Genomic DNA, 16,402 nt, shown 5'->3' with positions numbered 1-16,402 from the left:
GGGGGGGGGGGCGGATGCATTAAGGTGAAAAAACATTTACCTTTACAACCCCTTTAAATAGGAAAATATATCAAGTTCTCAGGGAATTGTAAATTAAGTTTTTATAATTTTTTTATTCCTACACATTCTCCTCACAAAATATATAGGGAATTATTTCCTGTTATCCAGGGCTAGACGATCTGCTCTATTCAGAAGAAGTGTTTTCCTGACTGACTCCATGGCAGCCTACGTGTGGGTTAATCCCGCCTCCTCTCCAATGCTATAGGACCCCATACCCATAAAAGTCAGCTCACCTATCAGTACTGTGTTCCTTTTTTGTCCTCCTCATGGACCTACATCACGTTTGTTCCTGCTGGCGTCCGTTTGGAATATTTCCTGAATTTTTGGCATATCATCCATGCGGTACAGCTCAGGGCTGAGCTACGAGTTGGCCTGTGCATTTCTTTGGCAGTATACACTCCATAGAGAAGAAGGGATCTGCCGCTCCAGCTGAGTGCACTAAGCAATCAGTGTCCTCTCAGAAGCCTGGGTGCAGGCAATGCATGGAAACAAAGCTTGAAAGGAAAAAGGTGAACAACTGCACTTCCAAAAATATATACCCCAGTGATGGAATGGAGGTTGCCACGGTATGCCTGAAGGTGGACGCATCAACGGCTGGCAAGGTCTGAACCTTTTTCACTTCCTCCATGGCAGTCGCCTCTGTGTCTATTTGTTTCCCTTTATTTTCTGGTACTCTCCGGTACCTCTGTGTCCCCTCACGGTGCATGGAATGCATTTGCGTTCCAGGGTGCCACGGTACTTCCGGGTCACGGACGCTGCCACCGCTCTGCGCATGTGCGGGGCCTCTGTGATAGTGAGGCCTGGCTCTCGTGTTCACGGGGGGGTAGGTGGTACGGCGACCGCGCAGGTGCCGTTAGGCTGTCTTCACGGCGCAGGCGCGAGGTGGAGGGGGCGGTGACGTCACCAGGCCGGGGATTAAAAAGGTCTGCCTCCTGTCAGTGCGGGAATTTTCCTCAGACAGTGAGCGGTGGCTTCCCCCAAGCTGAGTCTGCACCAGGATGCACTATATGTAAAAAAAAAAAAAAGAAAAAAAAAATGTATATTTTTGATAATATAAAAACAAAAAATAATAATAAATAGATGTTTTTTCTTCTGGTTGGCTTCCCTGGTCTGGGTAGCATTTATGGGTCATCCGCAGACTGTATGTATTTTTTGCTGACGTCCTGTCCAGAGGTTATGGACAGGTCACTGCCTTTTTGCAGCTGGCCCTTGCGCACTGGGTAGGTGCAGGCAAGGGGAGGGGGCTGAGGTTGCATTCTCAAGGGTTTGAGATTGTGTTTGGTGTTCCCACCCCCCAATCTTTCTTTTGCAGCTCTTTCAAAAGATCGGACCAGCAATTTGTGGTCCAGGATGTCCGAGACCTTGCCAGACCACAACTTTCTCCATTTATTGTCTAGATCTAGACGAGATTCGCCGTCTAGACAGAAGAGGAGAAGTCACATTCCTCCTGCAACTGGAGGTGAAGTCACATTCCTCCTGCAACTGGAGGTGAAGTCACATTCCTCCTGCAACTGGAGGTGAAGTCACATTCCTCCTGCAACTGGAGGTGAAGTCGCATTCCTCCTGCGGCTGGAGAAGTCGCATTCCTCCTGCGGCTGGAGAAGTCGCATTCCTCCTGCGGCTGGAGAAGTCGCATTCCTCCTGCAACTGGAGAAGTCGCATTCCTCCTGCAACTAGAGGAGACGTCGCATTCCTCCTGCAACTAGAGGAGACGTCGCATTCCTCCTGCAACTAGAGGAGACGTCGCATTCCTCCTCCGACGAGAGGAGAAGTCGCATTCCTCCTCCGACGAGAGGAGAAGTCGCATTCCTCCTCCGACGAGAGGAGAAGTCGCATTCCTCCTCCGACAAGAGGAGAAGTCGCATTCCTCCTGCAACTAGGAGAGGTCGCATTCCTCCTGCATCTAGGAGAGGTAGCATTCCTCCTACATCTAGGAGACGCAGCATTCCTCCTGCAACTGGAAGGAGACGCAGCATTCCTCCTGCAACTGGAAGGAGACGTAGCATTCCTCCTGCAACTGGAAGGAGACGTAGCATTCCTCCTGCAACTGGAAGGAGACGTGGCATTCCTCCTGCAACTGGAAGGAGACGTGGCATTCCTCCTGCAACTGGAAGGAGACGTTGCATTCCTCCTCCAACTAGAGGAGACGTTGCATTTCTCCTCCAACTAGAGGAGACGTTGCATTTCTCCTCCAACTAGAGGAGACGTTGCATTCCTCCTCCAACTAGAGGAGACGTTGCATTCCTCCTCCAAATAGAGGAGACGCTCCATTCCTCCTCCATTCACCTTACCCACTGCCGTGACAGCCGCTCTGAACGCAGAGCCTGCTGGGGATATGGGACACGAGTCCCGGAGGGCAAGTCCTTATGTGACCAATGTGATGCCCAGGCGGTTGAGGGAAATAGAGACTGGAAACTATGAAGTATGAAAAGTCTCTGGTGAAATATGTGGTAGATCAATCCCTAAAGAAATGGGATACATCCCACACACGGAGCCAGTCCACCATTCTACATGGCTCCTTGGCTGATGCGGCCCAAAGGATTTGGATCCTTACAGCCCTACGCTGCTTCTCCGGATTCTTCGGTCAGCGAGCTGGAAGGTGATGTAAAGTGTCAGCGGCCTTGATGGCTCTTTGGCTCCCCCACTAGTCAGGATGGTTAAGGAGACCCTTAGGTGGGTGGACCCTTCCACCCCCGGCTAAGCGAAGAGGTTCTTTAAGATTCTTACGGAGTTAAAGGATATCATCGGAGTGGACTATGGTGGACATGAAAACTGCTTCATCAAAAAAAAAAAAAAAACATTTCCAGAGTATACCCCTTCATGACAGAAGTGAAGTCTCTGGGAACACTCCCCCCATAGTTGCAGCATTAATACGGTTGGCTAAATGGGTTACCATTCTTTTAGAAGATCCTGCGTCCTTCAGGACGGGCTGGAGAGAAGAATAAGCCAAGACCCAAGAAAATCTATGGGATGGCTGTTGACCTGACCTGGCGCTAACAGCTATGGCTAAGGCTTTGGAAACCTGGACAGAGAACATATGTCTCCATACTCAAGCCTCGGTCACGGCTAGTGGGCCTTATACTTACGTCTTCCCCAAGGTTAGGCGTCTGTTTGATCGGAATTTCTAGTATGGAAGGTTCTGAACGCTCGGGAGAAGCTCACCCTTAAAGGCCTGGCTGGAACTTCTGGCACATCTGTGTGGACTTAAATCATTGAAGTCGCAGGGAGCAGTGGTACATGTCCCAAGGGACGGAAATTCCCAGGGGGTATACCCCCCCCCCCTATCTCGTAGCACAAGAGAAAAGGTTTATGGCGACCAGTGACAGTCTTAGCTTACCTAAACAAGTATATGTAGTATGAAGGGTCAAATGTAGACTCCGTCTGGCTATTCTTAATCGACTTAAAATACTTACCTCCATGTTCTGGTGGCGAAGGAGTTTCTCAAATACCTCCGGTTGCAAGTTGGACGATAACATCTACATATCATCTTCCTTCCTTTTGGGCTGTCAACCCCACCCAAGTCTTCTCTAGAATTCATCTGGCCATAGTGGCTCTCATCAGAACGTACGTCCTTTCACTACTTCAACCTCCTGTTGCTGTCCCAAGACAAAGGGTAGCTGCTGGTTCACAGGGAGAAGGTAGTCTCCACCTTGGCCAGCTGTGGATGGCTCCTAGATCAGTGAAAGAGCCACCTAGAACTAGTCCAGCGCCCGCTGTACTTTGGAGCCCAGCTTTGTTTTTTCTATAGTGGAAGGCACCATCCCACTCCCAGTGGGGAAGATCTCGTTTTTTCCAGAGGAGAATTAAATTTCTCTTCATGGCTGAAGACCTCATGGTATCAAAGATTATCGGCCCAATGGGCTCCACGATCCCTATGGTCAAGTGGTCCCTGCAGACGTACGCCCTTCTTTCCAGCTAGGTTGTCGACAGCAATGGAAACCAAGGGGCAACAGTCAACCTTTTCACGTATCGAGGATGAGGGGCAACCTCTTCTGGTGGCTTCAGTTCTAAACCGGCGTAATTGCCCCATCTCATGGGTCATGGTCACGACTGATGCCAGCAGTTCCGGTTTGAGAGCCCTCTGCAGAATGGATCCTGCTCCAAGACAAATTGGCTATGCTTCTTCTCATCCCGAGCTAGATCGTTCTGGAGCCTCAGGCAGCATAGGGTGCCCTTCAGTCCTTCTCCCGTCTCCATAAGGGGGAGTCAGTTTCATTAAGAATGGTCGACACCACGGCGATCTCCTATATGAAGAGTTTGAGGGAGCACTCGGGGGGAGGTCAAGCCCATTCTGTCTTGGGACCAGAAGAACCTGTCCAGCATTTCAGCGGCTTGCATCCCCGGAGCCCAGATTGTCCAAGCGGACTTCCTGACGCGTATTCGGTTAAACACCAACAAGTGGTCTATTCATGTGCAGACATTCAAGTGGATCCTGTTCCTGGGAAGTCAATTCCGAAGTGGATCTATTCTCTTCACTGGCAACTTCAAGCTTAAGAGGGATTTCACTCAGGGCCGTACAGTTAAGGCCTCCGGTATGGATGTCCTGACAAATCGATTGGGTTCCAAGAGGGCATACGCCTTCTGACCACTCGCATTCATCCTCACGTTCCTAAAAAGACCTCATGCGGAAGCGATCTAAGTGATGTTAGTAGCTCCTTATTGGCCGCACAAGCTTTGATTTTATTTTCCCTCCTGAGCTAGCTCAGCTTTTGGGAACAGGTGCCTCATCCTCTCAGGCTGGATTCTTTTTTCCTCGAGGGTCAGTTCTGCACCCCTGTCCGGTTTGGGTGCGCTTTAAGTCTGTTTTTTTTCATTCTCATAAGCTCTAAGGAAATGGGCATGAATTAGGTATTTAGGGAGGCTGAGCCTCTGTCAAGAATGATTGCGGCCTGAATCGTTCAGTCCATCCAACAAGCTTGTAGAGTCGAGGGCTTGGCTCCTCCGGAGCCAGTGAAGGCACTTTCCACCAGGAGTATGGTGGTTTAATGGGCAGCAGTCCAGCACATTGCTCCAGATGTTATCTGTGAAATGGCCCTATGGCCTCCATTAAGACCTTATGTCACTTTTGTAGTGAGCCTGCTTCGCTATCTTCTGTGATTTTGTATTTGTAAATCCTGTTGGTTGACGGGTCAAATTGAATTTTTTTCTGTTCATCATACCCACCCGTGTGGTTTGGCTAGTTATTTCCCACACGTAGGCTGCCATGGAGTCAGTCAGGAAATGGGAAAATTTATTATCAATACTTACCGTAATTTTCCTTTCCTGATGGACTCCACGGCAGACGGAGTTCCCACCCTAAAGGTTAATAAGGGGTCCAAGAGTCGGCTAGTTACGGAACACAGTACTGATAGGTGAGCTGACTTTTATGGGTATGGGGTCCTATAGCATTGGAGAGGAGGCGGGATTAACCCACACGTAGGCTGCCATGGAGTCCATCAGGAAAGGAAAATTACGGTAAGTATTGATAATAAATTTTCCCTTTTCCTTCCCTCACAATCTATACTTTAGTATTAAGCCTTTCTCTAGTCTCCAATATAATTGTAAAAAATGTTTTTTTAAATCTCTTGCTTCTTAAAGTGACTGTAAAGCTTTATTTTTTTTTCATTAAAATAACAAACGTTATACTTATCTGCTCTGTGCAATGGTTTTGCATAGAGCAGCCCTGATCCTCCTCCTCTCAGGTCCCCCGTCTGCACTCTTGGCTCCTCCCCTTGCCTGCTATGGGGCACTTGTGCATGCTCGATCCGGAGCCTCACTGTCTTTGTCGATTGTGTAAAAAAAGTCTGCATTTGGTGACTATTAAATGACACAGTGAAAAGAATTGTGACTGTCAGAGAAAGCAACACTCTGAAATGTGTTTAAATACATCAATACCCAAAGAAATGTCACTATAGCTGGTTGGGTGCGCTGTCACTTTTAAATTGATACATCGATATGAAAATCTTAATTGACAATAACGCAATGACAGTGGGACTAGGCCCTGCCCCTGGGGCTATGCTCACAGCTATGGACTGACAGCAGCTGGAGCCAATGGCTCCCAATGCTCTAAGCCAAGCCTGTGAAAGCAGGGAGAGGGGAGAAGAGCTGCTGCAGACGTGTATAGGGCTGGATCGAAATCAGACTCAGTTGAGCATTAAGGGGGGGTGGGGGGGGGGGGGTTTGGGCACTATTAAAAGGTTTTGGGGTTCTGAACTAGGCTTTTCTTTAAAGTGGTTCTAAAGTCTTAAAGTAATTGTGAAGGTTTTTTTTATTTATTTAATAACAAATATCCCTATATTTGGAATATAATGGAATTGCACAAAGCACTTGTGAACCTCCTCTTTTTGGGTCCCTGTTGGCCCCTCCTCTCTGTCCAGTGCCCTCATAGGAAGCCGCTTCCCATTGGGGCACTGGTACGTGTTTGCACCCGAGCCCCGCTGCTGCGTCCATTGACACAGGCAGCGGCCCTGCCCCCCGCTCCCTCGTCACTGGTATGGATTGACAGCAAAGGGCACAGCAAAGCCAGCGACCCGGAATTGAGGGGAGAAAAGAGCACCAGGCATGCACGACGCTGGATCGAATGAGGGCTCAGCTAAGTAAAAGGAGGGGGGTGAGGGGGATGCTGAAACCTAAAAACATTTTTTACCTTAATGTAAGGAATGCATTAAGGTAATAAATGTTTAGGCTTTACAACCACTTTAAGGTTTTTTACCTTAATGCATTCTATGCATAAAGGTGAAAAACCTTCTGTACAGCAGATCCCCCCTTTTCTTATCTGAGCCCATCCGATCCAGTAATGTGCACGAGTGCAGTGGCTCCCACTGCTGTCAATCAAATCTGTGACATGGGAGCGGGATCGAGTCCTGCTGTCTGTGTCAATGGAAGCAGCAGCGGGGGTCAGGAGCGAGCATGCACAGGTCTCCCTGGGGGCACCCGATGAAGAGGAGGGGCCTGGAGCGCTAGTGGGGACTACAGAAGAAGAGGATCAGGGTTGCTCTGTGCAAAACCATTGCACAGATGAGGTAAGTATAGGCATGTTTGTTATTTTTATAAAAAAAAACTACAGTAAGCTTTATAACTACCGTACATTAAGAGCAAGACGACTGGCAACAAATATGGGACATACAGATGGTAATAATAGGCAACACACCAAGTTTATAAAGGAATACATTTGGATTTAAACTATAAGCCTAACAGTTTAGTACTGTCCATCATAATTTGCACTAACAATTACATTTTCAGGACAAGCTTTTGGGGGTCACCGTACTTTTAAGGCAGCTTTTTTCAACCAGGGTGCACCCTGGGGTGTCTTCAGGTGTGCCTAGGCAAAAGCCCAAATATTGCCCCAATGCCCCAAATTTGCATACAAGCAAGTGGGTGGATCAATCCTGCCTTTTAGTTACACAAAGCCACAGGTTTTCATTGTGCACCATTGCAACCTTCCAGCCGCCAGCATCCCAACAACCAATTATGTCATCAGATGAAAAAAGAGGGTGTCGAATACCAGCACATCATCCTTGTTTATCCCTCCCCTGCCCACCTCTGTCAGCACTGGGGTCCCGTTATCTGAGAGATGGAGGAAAACTGAGGGAGAAGAGAAACACCAGAGTACTAGTCAGTACCAATGTGTAAAGGCGTATTTGCTTTGGAAAAACACATCACCTGTAACATTGGGTATCCCATGTGTGTGAATGTTGCTGTGTTATATAAAACTATTGGGTTTGTTTTTCACATTTTAGAATATGGTGCCTCGAGATTTTGCATAATTTTAACGTGGGCATTGACCGAAAAAAAAATGTTGAGAATTGGTCTAAGGTCCAAGCAGTATAGACACACAAGATCTGCAAATGTTGTTTGGAAATCAATGCAAAGTACCCATAAAAAATGAAACTTCATGAAGGAGCCCTTTGTCGTGTGCATTATTTCCTGGTTTTATTTCTCTCATCTTTCAATATCACAAACACTTCCATTCTCTTAGTGGTGGCGAAACATCTTTTTTAGATCGGGATGTTCATTTTGTAAAAAATGTTATCGTTATTTGTGTACACTCGCTATAAATTTTAGATTGAACTGTTTTTGTTTTCTTTCTGTAAAATGCAATCTATTGAGACCATTGAAGGATCATTTTTGGCAGCAGAATAGAACAAAGCGTCCATTTTAGTAGCGTGTGAGCAGAGTGTTCAGTTTTTGCTTTATTTCTGTAATTTGTTTTTTAAATATAGAGCCTACAGAAGGATAATTTTTTTGGCAGCAGAATAGCATCCATAACAAAGCATCCATTTTTTTGTGGAGTGTGAACCGGTTAGATCCCTTGAAATGTTTTTATTCCTCTCTGGGTCCCCATTAAGGAGGTTCCCCCTACCAAATTTGGCACACTTAGGGCCCCTTAGTACCAAATGAGCATCATTTAAATGCCACGACCTACCTGAGTATTGTTGCTGACCAGGGCCCAAGTCCTGCGGGAACACGTGGGAACGGAGTTCCTGCACTTTTTTCACAGCAGGAACTCAGTCCCTTTGCATGACAAGAGCAGCCGAGCCGCCTGAGCCAATCCTTTATTAAGCGGCGATGCCCAGCTCGAGTCACTGTCAGGGGCAGGCGAACCTTAGTAATCCTTTATGTTACTGGCTGCTTCCTGTATAGAGACATTGCGGAGGTCTGCCGCAAGTTATCGCGGGATTTAGAAAGAACTTGCTTCTTTCTAAATCCCACGATAACTCGAGGCAGACCTCCGCAATGTCTCCTGGGAACAATGACAAAAGCTCCCAGGAGACATCGCGTCATCGAGTAAGTGACGGAATAACTGCACACTATCCGATAAATCCATATACAGAAAGCGGCCAGTAACAAACAAATACTAAGGTACAGTAAATTGAAAAAAAAAAACATGCATTTTAGTAATTATGCATATGAGTGGATCTTGGGTGGGAGTTCCCACACTTTTTTCCCCAGGACTTGACCCCTGTTGCTGACCATGTCTATCCCTTTATGACTACAGTGTCCCCATCATCTATCCTTCCAGCAGGATAATGCACCATGTCACAAAGCTCAAATCATCTCACTGCTGGTTTCTTCAACATGACAATGAGTTTACTGTACTCCAATAGACACCACAGTCACCAGATCTCAATCTAATAGAGCACCTTTGGGATGTGGTGGAATGGGAGATTCACATCACGGATGTGCATCCAACAAATCTGCAGCAACTGCGTGATGCTATCATGTCACTACGGACCAAAATCTCTGAGGAATGTTTCCAACACCTTGTTGAATCTATGTCACAGTTCTGAAGGCAAAAGGGGGTCCAACCCGGTGCTAGCAGGGTGCACCTAATAGTGGCCGGTGAGTGTATAATACAATAGAGGCATGTTTATAAAGCACCAAACACTCAATGCAGGTGACTCCATCACTAATTTGAAACATGTGTGCTGCGGTGAATGTATGGTAAATATCAAATGAAATACCTTGTAAGAGAAAAGCGGTTATAAAGGTTATTAGGAAAGTGAAGCAAATAAAGAATGTACATCAAGTATCTGAGCATTAAAGAAACAAGAAATAGAATAATTGTCATGGATAGAGAGACCTATATTTTAATTTCATAACCAAAATAAATAAAATCTACCAATAAGAAATAAATAAGCATATGAACAATAAGTAACAATGGAATAAGAAAATGCTGACATTGATTGGCCTAAGACTGTAACCCAAGAAGAGCAGAATGTCAAACAATACCTTTAAATTGTTGAACATATAAAGCATGAAAATAAATCCTGAACACTATGGAACCTGATTATTCTGGAAGGCATCATATAAAAGCTACTTTGCATAAGATATGACTTTGTATGAAGCTGAACAGTCTATTGATGATACCATGGAAATCGCAGCTTCAAATTATTGTCCAAAATAGTTAAAATGTCTGTTCTTTAGAGCTTGCGCTTTGTGCTAGATCACGTTCTCAAACAGTTGCATTGAGCACATGATGTTTTCATCCTGGAAAGAGAGAATCGAAACGACACATTTAATACTGAATTCGGGCTTATTGTAAATACAGTTATGGTGGAAATTGTTGACACCCCAGATATTTTTCCAGAAAATCAAGTATTTCTCACAGAAAAGTATTGCAGTAACACATGTTTTGCTATACACATGTTTATTCCCTTTGTGTGTATTGGAACAAAACAAAAAAAGGGAGGAAAAAAAACAAATTGGACATAATTTCACACAAAACTCCAAAAATGGGCTGGTCAAAATTCTTGGCACCCGTTCAAAATGATGGATAAATAAGATTGTTTCAAGCATGTGATGCTCCTTTAAACCACCTGGGGCAAGTAACAGCAATAAAAAAATCACACCTGAAAGCAGATAAAAAGGAGAGAAGTACACTAATGCCTCGTACACACCATCACTTTATGTGATGAAAAAAAACGACGTTTTTAAAAACGTCACTTTAAATGACCGTGTGTGGGGGAAAACGTTGTTTTATGTCTTGTGAAAAACGACCAAAAAAAATTGAAGCATGCTTCAATTTTATGTGTCGTTTTTCAAAACGTTGTTTTTTACTTAACAGAAATTGACCATGTGTAGCAAAAGACGACGTTTAAAACAACGTTTTTACACCTGCGCATGCCCAGAAGCTAGTTATGAAGCCAAAAAACAATGTATTATTAAATGATATTAACAAGACACTAACAGCGCTGGAATGAGCCTATAAATTGGCTTATGAGTCTAACACCCATATACTGCAAATGTTACTTGAGTAATTGTCTTTAGGACTATATATACAACGGTGGATACCCCTAGTAGATATATAACAAGGATTCCCACTCCTTATAGTCCCATTACTAATAGTCCATGCAATTCCTCAGATATCAATTCTCTTGCTAGAAGTAATCTCAAGGTGTAGGCACTAATCTGCTTGAATGCTGATAGAGTCTCTCTGTGATATCCCCCTTAAGATTTTGTACTCACCAAAATGTAGTACTTTAAAGCATTGGATACAACCACTTGTAGTAATCACACATCGGCTCTCCTCCTCTGGTGTATGGTGGTGATGATCTGTATGCTCTAATCTGTGTAGCTTGGCAGACATGCAGGGAAGCAAAAGAAACTTTGCATGGTGTAAAATCCTTTTTATTTAAACAAAAAGCCCCTGCTACCCGCTCATGCTTACACAATAAAAAGATAAAATAAGCTTGTCATGGAGGCTGCTGCCTCTGCTTACTCAGAAAGTCCGTGGGGAACCTCCCCATCAGCTGGGCACTGTTCGTCTGAGTCTGCTTGACGTTACGTGTGCCGCTCACAGCTGATTGGCACGCGGCAGTCACGTGGTCGGAGAGAACGGAGTGCAGAGCTCCCGCCCCTCTGCTACGCTGGTTGGACGTACGTCGTCAGCCTCAGTAGGGATCCACCCACTCTGCTGCTCGTGCGTTCCAAAGACACAAACCAGCCCTCGTTTTAGCTTCCGCTTATGTCGGCTGCTGTGTCTTATCAGCGAATGGATACTCCCGCTCCTGTCACTCGTATCTGATTAAGGAGCCGTGTATCCTTCCTTATTAACCCCTCAGGCCCAGTTACTCCTCTCGGATTGTCACTGGTCCTGGATAGGCAAGTTAAGGGACCATGTTTAATATCAAAAATGGCATTTCTTTAAAAAAATAAATTTTTTAAAAAAATTATAATTTTATAAAAACTGTTTTCTATATGTAAATATATATGTGTCGGTGATGTTATGTATAATTCTGTCGCCCTATTACTGTGTGAGCAGACACTTGTATCAGCCGAAAACATTTAAACATTATATAGAAAAATGATAATAACATCCATCATAAATCTAGTTATTGTACAACCTCTAATATTTGTCCACAACAATTGTACATAACTTATTTTTAAAGGAGATAATGATAATGATTCTCCTAACAGTGATCATCATTACCATCTGGCTTCTGGAACTAGACCGTCCCCCACAGATGGAATGCAGTGGCTACTACTTGCAATGTACTGATCATGCTGTACATCACTGCATAGACATTAGAAAGTCAACAAAAAGTCAATAAAAGACAATAAAAGAAGTAACAACCATCAGTGGGGTGACATACCAGTTCCAGAGTGAAGTAACACTCTGAATCATTCAAAGGTATACAGTAAAAATGAAAATGAACTGAAATAAAGACTAAATTAAAAATAGCAAAAAAAGTAAGTAGTAGCCACTGCATTCCATCTGTGGGGGACGGTCTAGTTCCACAAGCCAGATGGTAATGATGATCACTGTTAGGAGAATCATTGTCATTATCTCCTTTAAAAATAAGTTATGTACAATTGTTGTGGACAAATATTAGAGGTTGTACAATAACTAGATTTATGATGGATGTTATTATCATTTTTCTATATAATGTTTAAATGTTTTCGGCTGATACAAGTGTCTGCTCACACAGTAATAGGGCGACAGCCTTATACATAACATCACCGACACATATATATTTACATATAGAAAACAGTTTTTATAAAATTATAAATTTTTTGTGATTTTTTTAAAAAATAGATTTTTTTAATGAAATGCCATTTTTGATATTAAACATGGTCCCTTAACTTGCCTATCCAGGACCAGTGACAATCCGAGAGGAGTAACTGGGCCTGAGGGGTTAATAAGGAAGGATACACGGCTCCTTAATCAGATACGAGTGACAGGAGCGGGAGTATCCATTCGCTGATAAGACACAGCAGCCGACATAAGCGGAAGCTAAAACGAGGGCTGGTTTGTGAATTTTGGAACGCACGAGCAGCAGAGTGGGTGGATCCCTACTGAGGCTGACGACGTACGTCCAACCAGCGTAGCAGAGGGGCGGGAGCTCTGCACTCCGTTCTCTCCGACCACGTGACCGCCGCGTGCCAATCAGCTGTGAGCGGCACACGTAACGTCAAGCAGACTCAGACGAACGGTGCCCAGCTGATGGGGAGGTTCCCCACGGACATGTCAGCGGGCGACCAATGAGGCTGGGAGAGGGGAGGAAATTGAAGGAGAGTTCCCCAGTATAAATAAGACATATCAACACGTGTAGTCACGCCCTCTGAAGACGTGGACCTATCACGAAACGTGTCAGGGCGTGACTACATGACGATTCAGCTTGTGAGGCGGCTTTGCTTCTACCCGGGACTTACGAAAGGAAATTTGAGTCTAAACATTGGAGCCATATTTCTGAGTGAGCAGAGGCAGCAGCCTCCATGACAAGCTTATTTTATCTTTTTATTGTGTAAGCTCTATCAGACTCTATCAGCATTCAAGCAGATTAGTGCCTACACCTTGAGATTACTTCTAACAAGAGAATTGATATCTGAGGAATTGCATGGACTATTAGTAATGGGACTATAAGGAGTGGGAATCCTTGTTATATATCTACTAGGGGTATCCACCGTTGTATATATAGTCCTAAAGACAATTACTCAAGTAACATTTGCAGTATATGGGTGTTAGACTCATAAGCCAATTTATAGGCTCATTCCAGCACTGTTAGTGTCTTGTTAATATCATTTAATAATACATTGTTTTTTAGTACCATTTTATTATAATAGCTGCTTTTTTTCTGCGTAAAACAATCTTTCATTCATTTTTCCATTGAGCGCTAGGATCAGAATAATCCGTCGACTATTTGGCCTCATTTCCACTGGCGTTTTTACAGCCACGTTTCTGAGCGTTTTTTACAGCTTAAAAACGCCTGTCCATGTTATTCTATGGCTTCATTCCCACATAGGCGTTTTTGAGCTGCAAGTGGCATAGACGTTTTTGAGCTGTAAAAAAAACACGGGACCAGGGCGTTCTGAAGCTCCAGAGTAGAGCTGTAAAAACGCCAGACGTTAAAAAACGCTCAAAAACGCTCAAAAACGCGACCGCAGCATTTTTTTTTTTTTTTTAATTTACAAAATAAACATGGACAGGCGTTTTTAAGCTGTAAAAAAGGCTAACAACAGTGGCTGTAAAAATGCCAGTGGAAATGAAGCCTTTCTGATATTTTTTCAATAGTTATGAAGCCAGCTTCAAAGGAAAAAAGTGGTGAACGTAACCTCGCTTTGCTAGAGCATTGTGAAAAAACGATGGTGTGTAGGCAACGTCGTTTTTGAAAATTGAAGTTTCAAAAACGTTGTTTTTTACTTCACAGAAAATGTAGTTTTTTTTCATCACATAAAGTGATGGTGTGTACGCGGCATTAGTCTTTGCATTGTGTGTCTGTGTGTGCCACACTAAGCATGGACAACAGAAAGAGGAGAAGAGAACTGTCTGAGGTCTTGAGAACCAAAATTGTGGAAAAATATCAACAATCTCAAGGTTACAAGTCCACCTCCAGTGATCTAGATTTGCCTTTGTCCACAGTGCGCAACATTATCAAGAAGTTTGCAACCCATGGCACTGTAGCTAATCTCTCTGGCGCGGATGAAGAGAAAATTGATGAGAGGTTGCAAACGCAGGAAAGTCCTGATGGTGATAAGGCAGCCCCAAACAAGTGCCAAAGAAATTCAAGTTGTCCTGCAGGCTCAGGGAGCATCAGTGTCAGCGCAAACTATCCATTGACATTTAAATGAAATGAAACGCTATGGCAGGAGACCCAGGAGCAATGTGAATGTGTGCAAGGCATCATGAACTCTGAAGATTACCAAAGGATTTTGGGTAGAGCCAAAGCCAGGAGCATGACATCAATTAAATGTTTAGCTATCTGTAAAGCCTCATACACACGATCCAATTTTATGGCCATAATTGTCTGATGGACGCGTTGTGTCGGATATCCGACCGTTGTTTATGCCCCATTTTTGGTTTGAATTAACAACAACAAAAGTTAGCAGTTTATGCTCACCAACTGTTGGGCAATACATTTGTTACGTCAGTTTATCCGATCGTGTGTATGCAAATCGTCCAACTAAAACCCATGCTCTGAACCCATGCTAAACATCAGACAACAATAGCAGTTGCCCAAAGGGTGGTGGCAAAGAGCTGAAAAAACCACGCGGTTTGGTGATGTTGGCTGAAAATGTTGTGCCGTGTGTATGCAGAACAAGTTCACGGCCAATGCCCCAATACCCAAAATCATGGAAAAGTCCTCTGGAAGTCCGATTGTGTGTATGAGGCTTAAGGGTGTCATTGTATCACCACTGTAAGGTTGCATTCTTCCTTCTGTCCACCAATGTAAGGGGCATTTTTCCCATTGACTTCCAATGAATTGATTTTAGTAGGGCCTGAAAATTATTTTAGGTGTTCCATTAGGGTAAAAAAGGGACACATTTCACTTTCTGGACATGCCTGAACTCTGAATGCTGCCTCAAGGCTGATGTCCAGACCAACAGCTAATACACTGCTGAGTTACAATTATGTTTAACAGTTCAACATGCCAATGGATTTGTAATTCTGATCAGCCAGTCTTGTGTTTTAAACTGCACAGCGGGTAAGATGGTGCCACTGTTTCCAGTACAAGCTTTACAGCATCCTGTGTCACCAGGCTGCCTATTGGACAATGCATCAGTATAATAATCTCTGCCCAATTAGAAAACAGCTCGCATTGTTGATGTGTAGCCAGATCAGGTCCCTGTTATGCAAAGTGGCAAAGATGAGTAAAGTAAAAGAACAGCTAAACACATTTTTTGGCTGGTAAAATACACTCATAGGCTGTCCAACAAAACCACATAAATCTTCTTTTAGGACACTTTGATAAATGAGGTCCATTGTGTTTTCATTGCAGTTCTATTTTAGTAAACATTTTACATTTCAGTGATGTGTGGAAATATGCAGACTAGTAAGCAAAAGTGAGTCACATTTTCTATCTGAAGTTCTTTAAAGGTTTCCAAGAACACCGTGACCACATCTAATAACATGTCAGAGGGCTTATTTCTTTTTCTTATGTGGTCCTTTAAACATGAAGTTTGGGGTATGAGATCTTTGAAGCACATTGCATTGTAACCTGGGCTCTCAACAAGTTAACTTTGTGTTTGATGTTTTATAAGCTCACACAGACTTGCACACATTTTATTGATATTGAATTCACAATATAATTCTAAAAGTGACAGCTTTTTCTTTTGCACTACATTAAATTTGAGAAATTCTCATTGATGTTTTGCCATTTAGCATACTTTTTTCATCAGAATCAACACACAGTGTTATTGGTATGCTGAAATATTCCTCTTTAAATTGAGCATTCATTACTGTAAATCGTTTTAAATTAGCAGCTGAGAAGGTATTTTCTGTCTTCATACTATAAACAACTAGTTATTTTATTCTGTTATTTGTTCCTATAAGTTACCAGCACAGCAGCAAACCTTCAGTTCCTTTTTCAAACTCTAAGTCCAAAGATTTTTTTAAATAAAGTGTTTTTGGTGGGTCCTTTTT

The 16,402-nt window shown here is 43.7% G+C and overlaps 1 protein-coding gene across 3 annotated transcripts in view; it reads right to left on the bottom strand.

Annotated features, from left to right (window-relative positions):
- Positions 1-9,603: 9,603 nt before the first annotated feature.
- KCNIP4 (potassium voltage-gated channel interacting protein 4) overlaps positions 9,604-16,402 on the bottom strand; it is an 894,954-nt gene continuing 888,155 nt past the window's right edge. For all 3 annotated transcript variants that reach the window (XM_040335194.1, XM_040335193.1, XM_040335192.1), the window contains exon 8: positions 9,604-10,029. In XM_040335194.1, coding sequence (XP_040191128.1) covers positions 9,982-10,029 — 48 coding nt within the window. In that variant the 3' untranslated portion in view covers positions 9,604-9,981. The remainder of the gene's footprint in view (positions 10,030-16,402) is intronic.

Source organism: Rana temporaria, chromosome 1, assembly GCF_905171775.1.
Source record: "Rana temporaria chromosome 1, aRanTem1.1, whole genome shotgun sequence".
Taxonomy (NCBI): Eukaryota; Metazoa; Chordata; class Amphibia; order Anura; family Ranidae; genus Rana; species Rana temporaria.
The sequence above is the reverse complement of the archived record's forward strand: the minus strand, read 5'-3'. Positions and strand labels throughout refer to the sequence as shown.